The sequence below is a fragment of the Crocuta crocuta genome, unplaced genomic scaffold (genome assembly GCF_008692635.1).
Source record: "Crocuta crocuta isolate KB4526 unplaced genomic scaffold, BGI_CrCroc_1.0 scaffold209, whole genome shotgun sequence".
NCBI lineage: Eukaryota > Metazoa > Chordata > Mammalia > Carnivora > Hyaenidae > Crocuta > Crocuta crocuta.
The window spans coordinates 3,790,116-3,812,366 of record NW_027551566.1 but is presented as its reverse complement, the minus strand read 5'-3'; the positions used below and the strand labels follow the sequence as shown (position 1 = coordinate 3,812,366).

The 22,251-nt window shown below is 40.8% G+C and overlaps 1 protein-coding gene across 1 annotated transcript in view; it reads left to right on the top strand.

Moving 5' to 3' along the window:
* Positions 1-9,174: 9,174 nt before the first annotated feature.
* Positions 9,175-22,251, top strand: part of DTD1 (D-aminoacyl-tRNA deacylase 1) — a 184,424-nt gene continuing 171,347 nt past the window's right edge. The window contains exons 1-3 of the mRNA XM_077750161.1: positions 9,175-9,249; positions 13,894-13,984; positions 16,108-16,343. Coding sequence (XP_077606287.1) covers positions 9,207-9,249; positions 13,894-13,984; positions 16,108-16,343 — 370 coding nt within the window. The 5' untranslated portion in view covers positions 9,175-9,206. The remainder of the gene's footprint in view (positions 9,250-13,893; positions 13,985-16,107; positions 16,344-22,251) is intronic.

Sequence of the window (22,251 nt, the reverse complement as noted above, 5' to 3'; positions counted from 1 at the left end):
TCGGACGCTCAACTGACTGAGCCACCCAGGTGCCCCCAGAGTGTTGGGCTTTAAACACTCAAGGGAGCTCTGCTTTACCCTGAAGTAGACTTTTTTTTAAAATTTCTGTTTTTTTTTTCTTTTCTTTTCTTTTCTTTTTTTTTTTTAGAGAGAGAGAATGCAAGCTGGGGAGAGAGGAAAAGAGAGAGAGAGAATTTTAAGCATTGAATTAGACTTTTAAGATGAATTACATGATCTATCATCATTTCCAAAATGACAGATATGGCCCAGACAGATATGATGGATATATGTAATTGTAAAAATATGCTTAGGTTATTTGCTTCAAGATCATTTTTTTGAGATCTCCTGTATTATGTTTACTCCTCACCACAATCCGGATAAGATCCTCACTTTACAGATAAGAAGACTGAGGCCAAATGAGGTAAAACCATATTTGCTCAGGTCACACAGAAAGGGACAGAGCTAGGACAGAAAGTAAGGGTTTTCCGGCAACAGAGCTTAAGTTTTTGGCATTATAGCAACCTTCTCTCATAAAGCAGAGAGGGAGCTATTGATTATAAGCTTTGAAAAGAAACAGAAAACTTCATTTTTTCTAGAATCCAAATGCCAAAAAGTGCAAGTTACCAACATACACGTTTTATGCTGTTCTGAGAGCCAGGCCACAAATGAAAAACTACCAACAGGGTTCCAAGTTTTTTTAAATGTTTATTTATTTTTGACAGAGAGAGAGACAGAGTGCAAGTGGTGGGGGGGGGTCAGGGAGAAGGGGAGACACAGAATCTGAAGCAGGCTCCAGGCTCTGTGGGTCTTGAGCCCACAAACCGTGAGATCATGACCTGAGCCAAAGTCATACGCTTAACGGACTGAGCCACCCAGGTGCCCCTCCATCATGGTTCTATTAAAAACAGAAGTCCAGGGGCACCTGGGTGGCTCAGTCCGTTAAGAATCTGACTCTTGATCTCAGCTCAGGTCTTGATCTCAGGGTCAGGAATTTGAGCCCCGTGTTGAGCCCTGTGCTAGGTGTGGAACCTACTTAAAAAAAAGTTCAGTGAATTTAGAATAATTAGCAATTTGGCCACATATTCTATCCATTGGCTATGTTACATGCTACCTAATAGAATGGTAGTTGGTGATTTGGGACATAGCAGCATCCTGTATTATCAGAGAAAGGCTGAATATGCAAAGAGAATTTTTAGTATTACATGTATTTCTAGTTGCTAAAATATGTCCTATCCAGATATTACTGTTACACAAAAGACATTTCATAGCACAACTAACTCAGAAGAAAAAGCTCACCAGTTCATTTTTCACTTACTCTTTCTTCATTTATTCATTCACCTATTCATGTCACATCCATAGAGTACCTACTATAGTCACCACCCTAGAGGGAATGTAAAAGTAATTATTTTGTGCACAACTCACAGGTTCTGGGATGAACAGTTATGTCTTTGTCTTGGATTTATATCAGGTCAATAATATCTTCTATTTAAAATGATTGGAAATGGACAGTTCATTAATACGATGTCTTCAGAAGAGTACTCCTGTTTGGAATTTGTGGCAGAGACTATTGACTTTTTCTTCCACAGGAGTATTTGCTAAAGTCTGCAGCCTCTTTGAAAGGAAAGTGGGTCCCATCTGTAACAGGGTGTGAGTGAGTGATGAGCCAGTTCCTGGGCATGTGCTCCCCTTCCTGAGCCCCTCCCACTGGAGGGGCAAGGAGATGGGCCTGAGCCATCTGACTAGACCATCAGATAAAGACAACTCCTAAAGAATGGTAGAACAACAAATCAAGGGGTGCCTAGCTGGCTCAGTTGGTAGCTTGTACAAATCTCAGGGTTGTGAGCTGGAGCCCCACATTGTGTGTAGAGATTACTTAACAATAAAAGTCTTAAAGAAAAGAAAAGAACAACAATGAAATGAAAGGAATTCTCTTCTCTGGCTCTGTGGGGGACCATACTAGTCTAGGATCTATGAGAAAAAGAATGAATTTCTGTGATGTTTAAGCCACTGTGACTTGAGGCTCTGTTACAGTTGATGTAACTCTAGCAGATCTCATCTACCCATTAATTCATTTTATTTTTTTATTTTTATTTTTTAGCGTATTCTGTTTTTTTGTTTTTGTTTATTTATTTATTAATTTCTTTTCTTTCATAGTTAATTGTCAAGTTGGTTTCCATATAACACCCAGTGCTCATCCCCACAAGTGCCCTTCTCCATGCCCATCACCCCCTTCCCCTCTCCCCCATCCCCCATTAATTCATTAAAAAAAATTGAATCTCATATTTCCATGACAGAAAAATCTCTAATTTTCTGAGCCTCATTTCCTTCTGATGAAGAGACATAATATCTACCCTGTTTGCTGACAGGATTATAACTTTCCAATGAGAAAGTGCTTTGTGCACATGCTACCATTATCAGGAGTAAAATATATCTTAGGTGGTCCAGAAACTCAAGTGTGAACACCTTCCTTCTTGAAAGTCCAATCCCCTCCTATAGTCCTGTGGGCTGCTTGGCTCTCTTCAGTGTCGTACCCATGGAGTGTTTGTCGCATGGACCTTGCCTGTCTTCTGAAATAGTGCTTACACTGGTGTTAACATACCTTAGCAGTACATTTCAGCAGTGTATCAAAATGCAAAATGGCATATCTTTTGATTCAGCAATCCTATATTCAAGAATTTAAGGTGATAACTGAAAATATTCAGGCAGAAGCCTCTTCAATAAAAAGTGGGCAACATGGCATCCAGCTGAAAATGACCTTTTGGTAGACATTGCTGACTGCCTACCCAACCTCCATTCCTGCTTACAGACCCATGAATCCACCCCATCTTGTTCTTTAGGGGGACTGGCCCAGTCCTGGAGGGCAGGTCCTGGTTGGTCCAGGTGTTCGTGTTTCTCAAAGGGGGACTGCTGGCACCGTGATGGGACAGTCCAGTTTGTCTGCTGCCCTAGGTGTTGCAAAAGCCTTAGCATTTCAAATTTTCTGGTCACTAAATGCCAGTAACAAAGTCCAGACATTGTGATAGCTCCTGACCCCCCTCTTTACACACATCTCCAGTAACCCCCCAGAGGGCTATATGCCCCCAGGAAAGAAACTCTTGTCTGAGCCAATCATGTGGGGGTGGGGTGGGGCATGTCCTATCTCTCTTCCAATAATTGGGTTAAGCATGGTTATGTAATCTCATTCTGGCTAGCCAAGAGGGAGGGGCTTCTGGGCAAGATGTCCTAGCTTCAGAGGAAGCACCAGGAAGAGATGGTCTTCTGTACCTCTGGACATTGCATCTGGGTAGAACGCCTAGAATAGTCACAGCCATGCTGTCAGTCTATGACACACTGTTAACCAAAAAGTCATGTTCACACAACATTTATTCATGGAACAAAATTATCTGAGCTCTGAGTACTGTTAGATGCTTAGGATACAAGGATAAGCATGAGAGACATGAATAGAACACAGCTTAATTAGGTGCTAGAGTAATTGATAGTTATCAGAGTTTGAGGGGAAAATCACAGAGATGGTGATAGGGAATCACAGGGAACAGGAACACTTTTGTCTGTGTGGTCAGGGAAGATCTGTCTGAGGAGGAGGTTTGAGCTGAAAACTTAGTGGAAGGAGAGGGGCAAGATGTATAGAGAATGGGGGGAGAATATTCTAGATGGTGGCCCAACAGATGCTGAAGTCCTGAGGTAGGAATGAATGGATTTGTTTGAGAAATCCAAAGAAGACTGGAGGAGCGTGAAAAGTGAAGATTTTATACTCTAGGAACATCACTTTTATCTCTGTTTGGAGAGGGGGTTGGGGATGGGTAGGGAGACAAGTAAGAGAGCTGTGGTAGAAATCCAGATGAGGGATGACAGGGAGCATGGATGACTGGATGACATGGCAGTGGAGAGAAGAGGTCACTTGCAGGTATGTTTTGGAGAGTGGGAAGATTTGTTGATGGATTAGTAACATGGGGAGAGGGAAAGAGCAATTATGAATCACTTATGGCTCAAGTAAATAGAGGAACCATTGATTTAGATAGGGATGGTCCAGGTGGTGAAGGGCTTGGGGAGTTATTCTTTGTTTTTTTAAGTTTTTATTTAATTCCCAGTTAACATACAGGGTAATAATAGTTTCAGATGTACAATCTAGTGTTGAATCACAGTCACAATATAGTGTTGAATTCCCATCACCTGTGTAGCCAGCTCTCTCCCTTCCCTCTCCCCACTTTGCTCATTTGTTTTGTTTCTTAAATCCCGCATATGAGTGAAATCATATGGACAATTCTTAGAGACTTGAAAAAATTGTTTGGTTTTTAATTTTCATTAGTTAAAGTGCTGTTTTGCTGGGGGAAGAGCCCACCAAGCTCCTTACTTTGCTACTCTGGATGTCTCACCTTTCAAGTTTTCTTGACGCTAGGCTTCAAAATGGTGCCATTCTGTGACTGAAATTGGGTCACCTGATTGGTCTAATTTCAGGAAGTAGAGAAAGAGACTGCACTTCTTTTTTTCTTTTTTAATTTTTTTTTAAATTTTATTTCTAGGAGACAGAGAGAGAGACAGCGTGAGCAGGGGAGGGTCAGAGAGAGAGGGAGTCACAGACTGAAACAGGCTCCAGGCTCTGAGCTGGCAGCCAGCACAGAGCCTGACGCGGGGCTCAAACCCACGAACTGCAAGATCGTGACCTAAGCGAAAGTCGGACGCTTAACCGACTAAGCCACCCAGGCGCCCCAAGAGACTGCACTTCTACACACAGGCGATCACAACCATACCGCAAAGGGTTTGGATACAAACAAGTGTGTTTTTGGTTTTTAAAATTTAAAATTTTATTTAAATCCAAGTTGGTTAACATATAGTGTAGTAATGATTTCAGGTGTAGAATTTAGTGATCCATCACCTACATACAGCCCCCAGTGCTCATCCCAACAAGTGCCCTCCTCAATGCCCCTCACCCATTTAGCCCACCTACCACCCAATACTCCCTCTAGCAACTCTCAGTTTGTTCTCTATATTTAAGAGTCTCTTGTGGTTTATCTCCCTCTCTCTTTTTGTCTTATTTTTCCTTTTGAGGAATTATTATAACACCAACTAGTATATTGTAGTTTGCTCCTGGCACTAATCAGACTTCGCCCAGACCCTGCCCAGAAACATTAACAAGACTGCTCTTACTTCAGTTGCCAGATGCACTTTAGAGGTCCCCAAGCCACCTGTACTTCTGACCAACTGTTTACAAATTTGGGTGTTTCTATACTCCCTCAGGTTTGATAATTTGCCACAATGACTCCCATGATGGGTCTTTCTGGTGACCAGCTTCTGTCTTGAACTGGCTTAATAGCATAAAGTCAGGTGTGATCAAGGGGCATGAATAACAAACACACTCCTATCACTAGGGAAATTCTGAGGATTATAGCAGCTCTATGCCAGAAACCCAGAACAAAGGCCAAATTATTATACAACAGGGGTGTAAGTCCTGAATTCCATTTAAAATCTATTTACTTTGTGGCATCTGTGATTCATGGAACTGGAGATGTGAAGAGGGTCTTTGGAAGCAGAAGGTCACAGGAGATGTTTGGAGTGGCAATGAAAATGTGAGAGTCGGTAGCATGAAGGTGAAATTTAAAAAGATGAGAATAGAGAGAAAAGCCAGGGAGCACAGGGCCCATCCATCAGGGGCCTGTCACAAGCAGAAGTTGGAGATGGAAGAAGTCCAGGAAAGGATGGAACTCCCAGGAGAATGGCAATTGAGAAGTCAAAGAATGTGTGCAGAGGGGAGGAGGCCCCCAGAAGAGGTGCTGCTAGATATTTCTGCCTCTGATGTTGATCTTTTTGAGTTCAATAAATATAAAAAAGAACCCAGGTGTTTTGGTATGTTTTTAAAACCTTTTTCAAGTTTATTTATTTATTTTGAGAGGGAAAGGGGGTGGGGCAGAGAGAGCGAAAGAGAGAGAATCCTAGGCAGGTTCTGCACTGTCAGCACGGAGCCCAATGTGGCTCCAACCCACCAATAGGGAGATCATCACCTGAGCCGAAACCAAGAGACAGATACGTAACTGATTGAGCCATCCAGGTGTCCCTAAAACCTTTTATTATTTACTTATTTATAAAGATTTTATTATTTATTTATTAAAATTTTTAAATTTATTTTTATTTTTTGAGAGAGAGAGAGAGCAAGCAAGGCAGGGGCAGAGAGAGAGGGTGGGAGAGAACTGTTAAGCAGTCTCCACACTTAGTGCAGAGCCTGAAGTGGGTTCCATCTCACACACCATGAAATCATGACCTGACCCAAAATCAAGAGTCAGGTGGTTAACTGACTGAGCCACCCAGGCACCCCTTAAGATTTTAAGTAATCTCTACACCCAACTTGGGGCTCAAACTTACAGCCCTGAGATCAAGAGTTGCATGCGCCGCCCACTGAGATAGCCAGGCACCTCTAAAACGTTTTATTTTGAAATATTTTCCAACTTACAAAAAAGTAAGTACTCTCCCCTTCCCCTCCGTTCCAAGTTGTCAACATTGTAGTTCATTTGCTTTATCATTCTCTCTTTATTCTCTCTGTATATATTAGTTTTCTCCAAACATTTGAGAGTAAATTCGAGGTATGATATGCCTTTACCTCCAAATACTTCAATGTGTATTTTCTAGAAGCAAAGATGTTCTCTTACACACAAATCAGGAAATTAATATTGACTTAATGTCATTATTAAATCCAATAGCTCTCAAAGTGTCCCTTTAGAGGATCTGTGATTTCCAAATATTTTTATGATAATATATAGACAATATCTGTCTTTTTCATTCTTACTCCTTCAGGAATGTACAATGGAGGGGCACCTGGGTGGCTCAGTCGGTTGGGTGTCTGACTTTGGCTCAGGTCATGATCTTACAGTTTGTGGGTTCGAGCCCTGTGTCGGGTTCTGTGCCGACAGCTAGCTCAGAGCCTGGAGCCTGCTTCAGATTCTGTGTCTCCCTCTCTCTCCAACCCTCCCCTGCTCGCGCTGTCTGTGACTCTCAAAAATAAATAAAAAATATTTTTTAAAAAAGGAATGTACAATGGAGTTTTCCAGAGGTTCCATGGTATGTAATGACCTCATTGCTCTAATGTTAATTTATAATCAATTTATTATTGTTGTTGTTGCTTTTTTTGGGAGAGAGAGAGAGAGAGAGGAAGGAAGAGCGAGAGAGAATCTTAAGCAGATTCCATGCCCAGCATGACCATGAGATCATGACTTGAGTTGGTATCAAGAGTTGGATGCTCAACTGACTGAGCCACCCAGGCGTCCCTTATTAGTGTCGTTTTTAAGTGTTTTAGAAGTCAATATTTAACAATTTTTCTTAGTTTTAATTTCTAATACAGTAAATCTCTTTGGATATAAGCTAGATAAGCAAAAGCTATTTGGAGTGTTTTTAGTAATGTAAAGCGGTCTTGATGTAGGGTGCCTTGCTGGCTCAGTCGGTAGACCATATGACAATTGATCTTGGGAGTCACTGGGGATGGAGTTTCTTTGAAACATCTAAAAATATGGGGCACCTGGGTGGCTCAGTCGGCTGCTTAACTGATTCAGCTCAGGTCATGATCTCACGGTTTGTAAGTTTGAGCCCTCAGCAGAGAGCCCTCTTCAGATCCTTTGTACCCCTCTCTTTCTGCCTCTGCCTCCTTCCCCCCACACCCCCCCCCGCCACTGTTTCTCCTGTTAATCTTTGTTAATTTAAGTGTCAGACCCAGCCAGAGACCCTAAGAGTGAGAAAAACTTAAAATCTGAAAATTATTTACATTAAATCAGCAGAGCTTAATCATTTTATCTCAAGACCCCTTTCAAGCTTTAAAAAAAATTTTAAGTTTATTTATTTTATTTTGAGAGACGGAGAAAAGTACACAAATTTATTTAACTTTTACATGACAGGGAGCCTTCATAAGAAAATGAAGACCCAAAGAAACAGACCTGTGTATTTTTATGCTATTTATTTATTATTTTATTAAATTTTTTTACTGTTTATTTATTTTTTGACAGAGAGAGAGAGACAGAGTGTGAGCAGGGGAGGGGCAGAGAGAGAGGGAGACACAGAATCCAAAGCAGACTCCTGGCTCTGAGCTGTCAGCACAGAGCCCAACGCTCTTCAAGCACAAGGCTTGAATCCATGAACCCTGAGATCATGACCTGAGCCAAAGTCAGACGCCCAACAGACTGAGCCACCCAGGCCCCCGTCTTATGCTATTTTTGATGAAGAGCAGACATCATGGAGGAATATGATAGGCCAAGGAATACGAGGTAAGCATAGTCAACTGAGGGAAACTTCGCAAGGCCTGTTTGTTTTTGCCATTCCTTTGTCTTTGGAGATAAGAGTGCACCTCTCACACAAGGGTTTATGACCTGTTTCAGGGGAGAAAAGGTAGGGGGAAGGTCAGAGTGACTTTCCTGCTTCTGCCTTTTTCTCAAGCTCCGTTAACGTATTCAATATGACAAGGTGCCATGTTTTGGGGTACCTGTTCTGAACGTCATTACTCTACACCCACTAATACTATTAGAGGGCTTTGAGAAGAAGGCACTTGGAAAGGGGCTTATTTTTATCAGTGATAATAATTTGTTAGGGTAATACTTGTACAGTCCTTTGCGACTTTCAAATCATTTTTACACAGTCTATTTTATTTAAACTTCCTCTAACAACCCTGGGTGGGGGAGCTGCTAAGTATTAGTATTAGAGGAATGAGTATTACAGGATCATGTGTCTCGGCACTACCAGGCATGGTTAAGTCGAATGAATACTTACATACTGTAGTTAAATGGCTATTTTAGGCAGCGATTCTCTTCTGTCTAGTTTCTGAGAAGCACTGAGGCAGGAAAACAAGGGAAAAGGAATTTGGGAACATCAGGACAGAGGGTTGGAAGGAGGACCACAGGATTAGGATTCAGAACAAAGCTGGGATTTAGGGATGGTTGGCTAATGATCGGAGATGTGAGAAACATCCTGTGCAGAAACTGCGGTTTGGGCACAACTGAGTCCGGGTAGGGGGTGGCGCCCGGGCGGGGGTTTCTGGGTCCCAGGGTCCGAGCTGGGCCCACCTGTGGCTGGGGCTGGACCGAGGAAGGGGCGGGGCCTATCGCCAGGTGGGCGTGACCCATGCTCACAAGGCCAACCTGTGGATGGGCGTGGCCAACGTAGGAGGGCCGCCGCCAACCGGGTCTGACTGGGCCCTCNAGGAGCGCGGCGCCGCCCCACTCGCCCCAGCCGCCGCCATGAAAGCCGTGGTGCAGCGCGTCACCCGGGCCAGCGTCACAGGTCAGTCGGGCGGGGCCGGGGCCGGGCCCGGGAGGAGCCACCTCTGACCCCGCTCCCGGCTGTCCCCAGCCGCCCCCACAAGGGTTCCCCCGCGCCGTCCCCGGGGCCCCTCCGGCCGCCAAGGGCCCTGGCGAGCTCGGCCCCCGCAGCCTGGAGTCCTCCGGCCGGCTCCGGGCGTCGCCGCGGTTGCAGCGCCGTCCACGTGCCCGGCGAGCCTTGGCGCGGCCCTGGCTGCAATGTTCACGATAAACGCGCCTCATTATTACCTTTTTTGTTTTGGTTTTGGGCCTGAGTACCCGGTGGCAGAATCTCCGAGCATCCCCATGGCCCGTTCTTCGGTGGAATGTTGCACAAACAACACGTAGGCAGCATTTCCATAGCAAGGACCCCCCTCTCCCCTTTATAACGTTCTATTTTAAATTTCCCATTTTTGCCCATTGTCTACATGTCCCAGTTTTTATGGAGCTTGACTGCCAATAAAATGCGCAGATATGAAGAGTTTTCCATATGGTTGAGTTGTGACAGTTATGCACACGTGACCAGCGCCCAGACTAGATAGAATGTTCCCCGCCCCAGGACCTTTACAATCGCCTAACCGTGCAGGGATGGGGTTAGACGCTAAAGAATTCTGGATGAAATGTTTCTCATTGCCACCAGTTTCTTGTGGAACAAGCCACCCAACCATTAGTCATCGTTGGATATACTGTAGTCTAGTTTGAACATCAGGGGTGCAGCTGATTAATGTATATAAGGTAGCTTTAAAAACAAACCAAGATAAAAAAGTTGTTAAAAAAATTTAATGACTAATTTTAGATTGTCTTCTAGACTTCTGTTTGTTTTTGCAGAATTATAGTATTGTCTCAGTACAAGTAATTCCAGATATCCTTTTCTTCTAGCCAAGTCTACACCAAGTATATGTTCTTATGTACACAAAAGTATAAATCTAAAAACAAAGCAACAAAATCTCGTGAAGAAACAACCAAACCCAGCAAAACCGTATATTTAGATCAGAGAGTCTACTTTTCAACCCTGCCTAGTGATTTCTAAGTTGTTCTCTTAACTGGTTTTGGATATGGTCCTGAAGTAGTAAGGGACAGAATAGCATTGGGATTTATGGAATTTTAAAACAAAGGGTTTTTTTGTTTTGTTTTGTTTTTGCATTTCGGTTAATATTTAAATTCATGGAAACTGGGAAAATTCATAAATGAGATTTTTTCCCTTTTTTGAGCAAAATTTTGCATTCTGCTCTATGTGGTCATCACCAATGAGTGAACTTTGGAGAATTTTAATCTTCTCTTACTTGAACTCTTCATTCTGCTGATTTGGAATATTGAAAGCATGTATTTTGTGAGATTTGCTAAATTGTTTGAGTGATTTTAATTTACTGTTTAAATTGTATGCTTAGTTAAAAACCAGCCAACAAGCCTGCATGTTAAAAACGTTAAGGGTATTTAAAAAAGGTATGGGTACTAATTGTGGGAAGGTGTTAAATAAAACGAAATTCTTTCTCAGTGCTAGAGGGACCTTCAAGTTAGCCAGGACTTCTAGTTCAATTGTAATGGAAAGAGATTTTCTGATTCCTTCAGAAAGTGACTGGCTTCACTGAAATGTGGTTGTACATGAATGGCATTTTATTTCAGGGGTTCTAAAATGTCACTTCTTATTTTATGGTTGGGACAGAGTACAATGTTAGGAGTCATATCTTATTATATGGCAGACTCAGTGAGATTGGTCAAGCACATTTTGATGCCTTAGCATGGTTATTGTGGTAATCTAATTTTAAAAGCTTTATTATGGAGCACTTAACATATTTGGTTCACAGGCGGCGAAGTGTGGTAACCATGTCCCATCCCTCAGCTTCAGCAGCTAAAATCTGAATAAAATCATGTTGGGAAGAGGATTTGAAATGGGTCTGAATGAGTTAATTTGAGAGGTTATGAATGCTTCTCAAAGAAGAGGTCAGGGGTGATGGGGTGATGCCAGTATATATGGGAAATTGACCAAATATCTCGTGTCTTTTCTAGCCCTGTGATCTGTTGTCTAAAAAGGCGATTCTCAAGTTTTTTCCCTTGGAAATCCATCTGTCTGTAATAAAAGATTCTTTTGAACCTTCTGTTTCTTCTACTTGTTCCTGGAGGTGGGGAACAAAACTACGCTGGCATAAGAGAGCAGCAAACTATGTCATATACAGGCTTTGGGGCATAATTTGTTTCTTATTAAGATAATAATACATCATAAAAATGTTGAAACTCCTCAGATAGTGATTTGAATCACTTTAAATAGTAATTCTGCTTTTGAGAATCCTAATTATAGGAAAAGATTTAGAGGAATGATTAGGCAGAGCATGGAGAATTCTTAGGGCATTGAAACTACTCTATGATACTGTAATGGTGGATACATGTCATTATATATTTGTCCAACAAATCTACAGAATGTATCACATTAAGAATGAACCCTAATGTAAACTATGGACTTTGAATGAATGATAATGTTGTGTCAGTGTGGGCTCATCAATTGTAATGAATGTTCCCCTGTGGTGGGGGATGTTGACAATGGGGAAGCTATGCATTTATGGGGGCAGTGAGTACAGGGGAATCTATACCTTTGCTCAATTTTGCTGTGAACCTAAAACTACTCTAAATTGTAAAATATAAAGTCTGGTATTCGAAGATTTTCAGCACGGTGTTATTTATTGTAGTGAAAATTTTGAAACAAGCCATATATCCAGCCAAATGGGATGGTTAGTTGGTCCATTGGATGGAATGCAACTGTTCCACTTGATGGGATGCAACTATTAAAAGATACTTAGGAAAATCTTATAACATGAAAAAATCCTTATGCAATGTTAAGAGAAAGGATGGAGCACAAAAATTTATGTATATTATTATAGTAATTGAAAACAAATAGGAAGTAAAACCTACAAATAGAGAAGATAACGAAGGGAAATCATTGAAATTTTTGAAGTGCTTGGAGGTTCTTTTTAGGAAAAAAAGTTTTTTATATTTTCTGTTTTTATAAATATAAAATATATTTTATTTTATATTATTTATATATATTTATAAATATAAAAATATATTTATATTATATTCCTGTTTTTTATATTTTCCAAAATTTTTATATTGTATATACATTAATTTAATGGTGGGTACAACTCAACAACCATTCTTTTTAAGCTTTTAAAACATACTATGGGGGGGAGGGGAAGGGGAATGATGGGCATGGAGGAGGGCACTTGTGGGGATGAGCACTGGGTGTTATATGGAAATCAACTTGACAATAAACTATTTTTTAAAAATAAAACATACTATGGTGAAAATGTTAAAAATATATTGATATTGTAAGAAAATAATACTGATTTATTTAAAGGACAAATAAAGCTTGATAGTGTTCTAAAGCAACAAGCCAGCCACCCCAGTTGTTTACTGCTTGTTTCAGGTAGATTATTCCTGTTTCAGATTCTGAGTCATTGGCTCAAAGGACAGTAAATCATTCATAGTCCATTGTAAGAAAAGTGGCACAGAAGAAAATATTTTTTAGCATTAAAAGAAGAGAAATTAAGCTTTATTGATATTTGGTTTGGAATGCATTGACGCTGATGCTTCCCTGGGATCTGCATGTCAGGGGGTCCCTTGTCATACAGGTGAAGGAAGGGGGGGGTCTCATTCTTTCCTTAGCTTACTGGATATTACAACATGTTACAGTCTATGGTGCCTTTTCAGATACATTTATAGATATTATTATCTAACAGAAGCAAACAAGAAAATGGCAGAGTTGACCCTTCTCCTGATTGGAATGTTAGGTTAATAGATGATAAAATAACCAGATGTCAGTTTGGCCAAAAAAGTTGGCCAAAAGAATGGATGGTTATGAAGGTTAGTGCTTGAAATATGGATTTAGGTTCACTGTAAAATGATGGGTCTTGGCCTAAGAACTGAACCAGCACTGAGATACTGTCTCATGGTGATAGAGCATATATTTGACTGTAAATACATACACAAAGGTTTGGAATGTATGTTGAGAGATTTGTTTTTTCTGGATGAGGTACATGATTGAAAGGGATTTGGTGCTCATTGGCTTAGAATACAAACTTAAGTACTAAATTAGGACATAATAGAAGTTTGCTGACTTGAAGCTTAACTTTTAAACTATGATTTTTGTATATTTATCTTCTTGCATTGAGTAGAAAAATAATTTCTTTTTCTGACATAAATGTTTATTATTTTGTACTGCCTGTATATTCTGTTACCATTTTTGCTGATTCTCAAGAAAAGCAGGCATCTCCTTTCAGAGAATTAATATAGCTGGGCTGGATTCCCTGGGGAGGAAAACTCTTCTGTTTTTATAGATGGGCAAACATGAAAAGTTTAAGGTATTCTACCCAAGGTAACACAGAAGAAAATGTGGCCTTAAAATTTAGCTTACTGGTTATTAACAACTCGTTCATTCCAAATATAAAATTAGAAAGGACCTAAATCTTGGTAGTCTTACTGCATTTATGAAGCTCATTTTTGAATACCCACTGACTTTACCAAAGAGGTTATGAGAAGTATGTGTGATTTTTAAACATTCCTGTGGTTACTTAAAAGTGCATCATGACACTTGTTTGGTTCTGAGTTTTTTTTTCCTCTTTTGTTTCCTTTCTAGTTGGAGGAGAGCAAATAAGTGCTATTGGACGAGGCATCTGTGTGTTGCTGGGTATTTCTCTGGAAGATACACAGAAGGAACTGGAACACATGTAAGAGGCGGATTTCTAAGACCTTTCTGGGGGCACTGGGTGGCTCAGTCAGTTAAGTGTCCGACTTCGGCTCAGGTTATGATCTCACAGTTCGGGGGTTCGAGCCCCGTGTCAGGCTCTGTGCTGACAGCTAGCTCAGAGCCTGGAGCCTGTTTCAGATTCTGTGTCTCCCTCTCTCTCTGACCTTCCCCTGTTCACGCTGTCTTTCTCTATCTCAGAAATAAATAAAAACATTTTTAAAAAAATCTAAGACCTTTCTGTTTGGGATATGTAGTAGTTATATCTGTAACTCTGTATTTCTTTCTATCTACCTGCCTAGCTATTTGAATTATGTATGTACATACATATATACATACTCTTCCTGTGAGGTTTCCTCTGTTACTTTTATCTGTCCCATTTGATGTAGTATGTGTGTTTCAGATGAGGAGACTGAGGAAGAGTAATTTGTCAGATGATACCCACTAAGTCAGCAGCAGAGCTGAATCCAACAGCCTATGTCCTTAATTGCTGTTATATCCATCAACCATTCTCTTAATGCAAAACTGAACTTCTTTTCTCATGAATGATATCTGTTTCCAGTTTGAGCAGTGTGATCTGGGCACCATTTATCCATTTTAAAAATGTCCAATTCATTGTACACATAGGATCTGGAGCTCAGATAATTCAGTTACTTGCCTAAGATCATGAACGTGTATTTAGCAAAAAGCCTGAATTCAAATTAGAATCTAGGCTACCTGGATGCCTGGGTGGTACAGTCAGTTAAACATCTGAGTTCGGCTCAGGTCATGATCTTGTAGTCCATGGGTTCAAGCCTGGCGTTGGGCTCTGTGCTGACAGCTCAGAGCCTGAAGCCTGCTTTGGATTCTGTGTTTCCCTTTCTCTCTGCCCCTCCCCTGCTCATGCTCTGTCTCTCTGTCTCTTGAAAATAAATAAACATTAAAAAAAAAAAGAGTCCTGGCTACCTGACTTGGAAGCTGGTGCTCTTTTTACTGAGGTAGTTTGTCATTGCTGTTGCCTGACTGGCTCTTTTAAGTACAGGCAGCCTCTCCATCCCCATGTTTACCCTCCCCCACCCCCTGCAGCATCACTTGGCACATTTACTCCAGATGTATGGATCTGTTTATTCTGCCCGTTGGTGCCCATATCTGGGCATAATTCCACCCAATTGTCCCTTTTGTATTAGGTGGAAAATCAGACTTGGAACCTAATTCCTGCTAAGGAATAAATGTTTCTTGATCCTCTTTCTTGCCAAAGTGGCTGTTCTTTGTCATCCACATTTATAAGGAATGCCCTCTTAGGGCTTAAGAGGCATATGACAGTTGTCAAGGAGGCTTTCGCCAGGACTTTTTGCATATTTGCAATAACCATATGTTTTTTCCAGGGTGTTGGCCCAGTTTTTCATTTTGAGTAGCTCCAAGGAAGGGTGTAAAAATGGGGTATCATTTATTCCAGTGTAAAGATTGAATTCTTCTATAAAAAAATTGGAGTTGGGGTGCCTGGGTGGCTCAGTCAGTTAAGCGTCCGACTTCAGCTCAGGTCATGATCTCACGGTTTGTGGGTTTGAGCCCCACGTCGGGCTCTGTGCTGGCAGCTAGCTCAGAACCTGGAGCCTGTTTGAGATTCTGTATCTCCATCTCTCTCTGACCCTCCCCTGCTCGTGCTTTCTCTCCCTCCCTCTCAGAAATAAATTTAAAAAACATTTAAAAAAATTAGGGTTGGACCCATGTCTTGACATATCCACCAGCTTAAAGGAGCAGTTAGCAAGTGGTTGTTCTTAGCTCAAGTTCCAATGGGTACCTGCTATGAATTAGAGGTACTGGCCAAAAACAAAACAAAACAAAAAAAAGGCATCCCAGAACAACCTCATGAGGAAGATCTGTTTCTATCCCATATTACAGATGAGCAAACTGAGGCATAGAGGTGGATAAATAACTCACCCAAGGCCCAAATAACTTGCTCCTTATATCCTCATATATAATTCCATATATATATATATAATACATGCAATAGTATGTCCACATTATGTTCTTATTTGACAGGATGCTGGTGACACTTTGGGTGTATGGCATGTGTCGGGGGCTTATGATTCTTCAGGTTTCCCTAACCACTGTTTTTCTGTTTAGGGTCAGAAAGATTTTAAACCTGCGTGTGTTTGAGGATGAAAGTGGGAAACACTGGTCGAAGAGTGTGATGGACAAACAGTATGAGGTGCTGTGCATCAGCCAGTTCACCCTCCAGTGCGTGCTCAAGGGGAACAAGCCGGACTTCCACCTGGCAATGCCCACGGAGCAGGCGGAGAGCTTTTACAACAGCTTCCTGGAGCAGCTACGTAAGACCTACAGGCCGGAGCTCATCCAAGGTAGGCAGACTGGTGAGTCCTCCCAGGAGGAGAGTCTCTGGGACATGTCTAGGCAGGGCGAAAAAGAGAATCTGCCATTCTAGCATCTCCTTTTCCAGAAAGTTTGTTGTTGTGCTTATTCTTAAAACAACATAGTGGCTGCTGCCACTGCTGTTGTGGTAGGAGTCCTCTGAATGCCACTGATACTGTTTACTCTTTTTCTTTCTTTCGTTTTTTTTTTTAATGCTTATTTATTTATTTTGAGAGAGAGCAGATGCCTGCACATGTGAGGGAGGGGCAGGGAGAGGGGGAGAGAGAATCCCAAACAGGCTCCTTGCTGTCAGCACAGAGCCCCGTGCGGGACTTGATCCCATGAACTGTGAGTTCATGACCTGAGCCAAAATCAAGAGTCACGCTTCACCAACTGAGCCACCAAGGTGCCCCACTCTTTTTCATTCTTCTTTTCACATATGAAATATTTAGCTGCCCAGAAGTGTGTTTGATATAGTGGTGTTTAATTTTGCTTGCTTATGATGTCTGATAGAGAGGACAGTGCAGGTACATATATGAGTCATGTGTCATTTTATTTATTTATTTAAAAAAAGTTTTTTTAATGTTTATTTTTGAGAGAGAAAGAAAGCATGAGCGAGGGAGAAGCAGGGAGGGAGGGAGACACAGAATCTGAAGCAGGCTTCAGGCTCTGAGCTGTCAGCACAGAGCCTGATGTGGGGCTCGAACCCACAAACTGAGACAAAGTCAGACCCTTAACACACTGAGCCACCCAGGCACCCTCGAGTCATGTGTCATTTTAAATTTCTAGTAGCCATATTAAAAAAAGTAAAAAGAAACAAGTGAAATTAATTAATCAATTAATTATTTTTAATTATATTTTAATTTAATTAATTAAATAATTACTTACTTTGAGAGAGAGAAAATGTGAATAGGGAAGGGGCAGAGAGAAAAGGAGACAATCCCAGGCAGGCTCCACATTTATCAGCGCAGAGTCCAATGCAGGGCTCGAATTCACGAACCAGGAGATCATGACTTGAGCTGAAATCAAGAGTTAGATGCTTAACTGACTGAACCACCCAGGTGCCCCTGAAATTAATTTTAAAAGTGTATATGTGTGTGTGTGTGTATTTAATGTAATTTTAAAAGTGTGTGTGTGTGTGTGTGTGTGTGTGTATATATTTAACTCGGTATATCCAAAATAGTATAATTTCACCTTGTAATCAATATAAAATGTTATTGAGATAATTTTCATTCTTGTTGTTATGCTAAAGTCTTCTAAATCTAGTGTGTAGTTTATACATATAGCCCATCTTAGTTTGGCCCAGACGCATTCCAAGTACCCAATAGCTGTGTGTGCTTAATGGCCATCATATTGGATAGCAACGGTTTAGGTCTTTACTTAGCTGTTTTTTGGAGGGAATGCCAACCTAGTTTGACTGAGATTTAGTCTAGAAAATGCCTTGGTATAGTGATCTTGGTGTATGGGAGAGTTATGAATCTGAAATTATGTGTCTTTTTAAGGGGGCCATTCATTTCTAGTCTCTTTTCAGGTTTCTGGAGGGCAGATCGCATTTAATACCATCATATTTTGCCTTTTTCTTCAAAGTTATTAGAATGTTTAGCCTCCTTTGGTAATACATCTCAGTGAGAGACTTTTCTAAGAATGTCTCAATACCTAACTGCAGTTTCTTTGATGCTATCATACCCTTTATAGACATCTAAGAGTTGTCAATAGTTAACTCTGTGGTATCTCCTATACTTTGACTTTCTCTAGAGGAAACAAACCCCGATCCCTTATTTATTGTATCCATTTTCAACCTTAAGTAATAAAAGTTACTGCCTGATTTTGAAGTTCTGTAGCAAAGCCCCACATTGAGGATTATCAGCTCATCAGATGTACTTACTTTTAGGAGACTGATATTCCTATTCCGCTTTGGCATTTCCTTTTATCTTAATTCTCCTCTTGTGTAAGGTGTCTCTTTGCTGTGATCAGGACACCCCTGCCTTAAATCCCATTCTTTACTTGGGTCCTACTTGAGCAAATGTGTTTGCCTCTTCTGGAAATAACCCAAGTTTAGAGCTCCATTCACAAGTCGGGTCATGGATGTCTCCAGTATTTTTCCCCATCCTGTGTCTGCCGGGTTACTTCTGCATGGCTTTGCTGCAAACATGTTTTTTCCCAGAATTAGAATTAAGTCAAGTCCTCTGAATAATTATTTTTCTTCGCTGAGCTGAGAATTAAATGCTTTCATCATTGTTTCCTCTGATTGGTGTTTGTAGAATCATCCCATTTCTGAGTAATCTCAGACACATTTTGGAATGCACTGAAGTCCCTTGAAAGGATGAGCACAAGGAATATCATAAGAGCGTAAGTGAAGGCATTTTAGGTGGCCAAACACTAGTGCTTGTTAAGGAATGCCCAAATGAAAACAAATGAGCTTTCATCTGAGTCCTTAAAGAGGACTGACTGTTTTGTGTAGTATTGGGTGTTTTGTGTTCCTTTTACTTTTTTTTAAAGTTTATTTATTTATTTTGAGAGAGAGAGAAAGCACATGCATGAGTGGGGAGAGGGGCAGAGAGACAGGGAGAGAGAGAATCCAAAGCAGGCTCTGCACTGTCAGTGTGGAGCTGATGTGAGGCTCGAACTCACAAACTGTGAGATTATGACCTTGGGCTAAAATCAAGAGTCAGACACTTAACCAACTGAGCCACCCAGGCACCCTATGTGTTCCTTTTACTTTTTGAAATGGTGTGTATTTTGTCCAGCTAATTTTGTGAAGGGCCTGAAGCAATGTACTATTAACAATATAATTTTATAATGGGTCACAATTTAAGTTTGTGGGGTTATAATACATTTGATCCTTTTGATGAAAAATTGACATGATTTATGTGAAGAGTTTTAATCAGTTTATTTCCAAATCCTTCAGACTTTCAGAAACAGCTACAGTAATATCAGTATTGTCTTCTTGCTCTTTTGGCTTTTTGTCTCTTTTGTGGTCTTCGGTGGAACAAGATGTAGAGAGCATGTTTTATACACTTGCTGTGTTTTGGTTAATTTTGAGTTTTTGCCTTCCAGCTCCAATATAGAAAGATCCCCAAGAGTTGAAGGGATGTTGGAACATAAAAAAATTGCTAATAAATACATTTTCTTTCTTTTTTTTTTCTTTTAAAGTTTATTTTTGAGAGAGAGAGAGAGCACAGGTGGGAGAGGGCAAAGAGAGAGTGAGGTGAGACACAGAATCTGAAGCAGGCTCCAGGTTCTGAGCTGTCAGTGCAGTCCCTGATGTGGGGCTTGAACCCACAAACCATGAGATCATAACCTGAGCTGAAATCGAATACTTAACCAATTGAACCACCCAGGCTTTATTTTCAGATTCTCAGGGTCACTTCAGCAATTTTAAGACTGAAAGTAGTTTAATTTGCTTTTGAAAAAAATTAAAATTGTTTTCTAGTTTTACTGAGATACAATTGACATATGTTAGTTTTAGCGTTAGTTTTAGTTGTATAACATGATGATTTGATATATGTGTATATTATGAATGATCACCAGTGTTGAGTTCAGTTAATGTTCATCACCTCACATAGTTAACAGTTATACTTTTATTGTGATAAGAACTTTTTTTTTTTTAAGTTTATTTATTTGGTTCACCTGGGTGGCTCAGTCAGTTAAGTGTCTGACTTGATTTCAGCTCAGGTCATGATCTCATGATTTTTGAGATTGAGCCCCATATTGGGGTCTGTATTGACTGCGTGGAGCCTGCTTGGGTTTCTCTCTCTCCCTATCTCTCTTTCTCTCTTTTCCCCCCACACTTCCTTCTCCCTCCCTCTCCCTCTCTCCCTCTCCTCCCTGCTTGCATACGTGTGTGCACGCTCTCTTAAAAACAAATAATTTAACTAAGAGTTTATTTATTTTTGAAGGGGGGGTGGGAGGATCAGAGAGAAGGAGAGAGAGAGAGAATCCCAAGCAGGCTCAGCGCTGTCAATACAGAGCCCAACTTGGGGCTTGAACTCATGAACTGTGAGATCGTGACCTGAGCCAACATCAGGAGTTAGATGCTTAACCACCCACTTAGGCACTTCTGTGATGAGAACTTTTAAGAGCTACTCTCCTAGCAACTTTCAAATATATGATACAGTATTGTTAACTTTGGTCATTATGCCATTTTTTATATCCCAGAATTTATTTATCTTACAACTGGAAGTTTGAACCTTTTGACCAGCTTCATCCATTTCACCCTCTCTGCACCCCTGCCTCTGGCAACCACCAGTCTGTTCTTTGTATCTATGAGATTGGTTTTTTAGATTCCATGTGTGAGATTGTATAGCGTTAGTGTTTTTCTGTCTGACTGAAAGCCCTTAATGTCCATCCATGTTCTTGCAAATGGCAGAATTTCCTTCTTATGGCTGAATAGTATTCTATTGTATATACATATCTTTTATATATCACATCTTTTTAAAATGATTTTATTATTATTATTATTTAGAGCATACGAGCAGGGGAGGGGAAGAGGCAGAGAGAGAATCTAGAGCAGGCTTCACAATCAGCACGGAGCCTGATGCAGGGCTCGATCCCACAACCCTGGGATCATGACCTGAGCTGAAATCAAGAGTCAGATGCTCAACCCACTGAGCCACCCAGGCCCCTCCTAGACCATATCTTTTTTATGCTTTCATCTATCAGTGGACACTTATGTTGCTTTCATGTGTTGGCCTTTGATTTAGTTAGATTGAGCATTTATTTTTACTCCCTTTCTCTTTAGTGACTGAAACTTTATTTTAAATTTATATTGTTTCTCTTAATTTTTAAGGATTGAATAGAGAGAAAATTGTCCCTCCCACACAGTGCTCCCACCCAGTGCTCATGCTTTCAGGCATTTCCTCACCAGCCACTTGGAGCCCCACCCAGCTCAACTGTCTTAAATGAAACAAGGTTTATTGCTTTATGACTGAAGAATGCAGAGGTATGATGAATTCAGATTCAGCTTGGGCTACATTCCCTCTGTGTTTGCTGTGACTGTTTCTCTGGGATTCGGCAAACCCCGCTCTCCACCATGTGTGTTAGCCTTGTCCTCAGGCTGGCATTCTTCAGGGTGGCCATGATGATTGCAGTCTTCACAATTCACCATCCCCAAGAAGGAGAGCAAACCTTTGTNTGCTTTGTCAAAGATCAGTTGGCTGTATACTTTTGGGTCCACTTCTGAGTTCTCAATTCTGTTCCATTGGTCTATGTGTCTGTTTTTGTGCCAATACCATACCATCCCCTTACTTTTAATCTGAACGTGTCTTCCAGTCTAAAATGTGTTTCTTGTAGACAACAAATGGATGGATTTTGTTTTTTTATCCCCTCTGCTCCCCTATGTCTTTTGATTGGAGCATTCAGCCCATTTACATTCAGTGTTTTTGAAATATATGGGTTTAGAGTCATTGTGTCAGTTGAGGTATTCATGCTTGTGGTGGCATCTCTAGCATCTTGCATTCTTTGCAACATTTTCCTCAGAGAGTCCCCCTCAGGATTTCTTGTAGGGCTGCTCTAGTANTTCCTCCTCTGGGATTCCTATGATACAGATATTGTTCCGTTTGATTTTATCGCTGAATTCTCGAACTCTTCTTTCATGTTTTTGGATAGAGAGAGCTTCTCTCTCTTTATCTCAGTTTCTTCTGTTTCTATTTTTGTGTCTTCTAAATCATTTATTCTCCTTTCTGCCTCTTCAGTCTGTTCATTGGACACCTCCATTTTATTATGTATCTCATTTATAGCATTTATAAATTCATCATGCCTATTTTTATGCTCCATGTTGTTTGGAGCCATAGTTTCTTTGTTGTCCTCTATGCTTTTTTCAAGCCCAGCTTTTAATTTTATGATTATTGTTCTAAAATCTTGTTCAGTTATGCTGCTTATATCTGTTTTGAGCAGTTC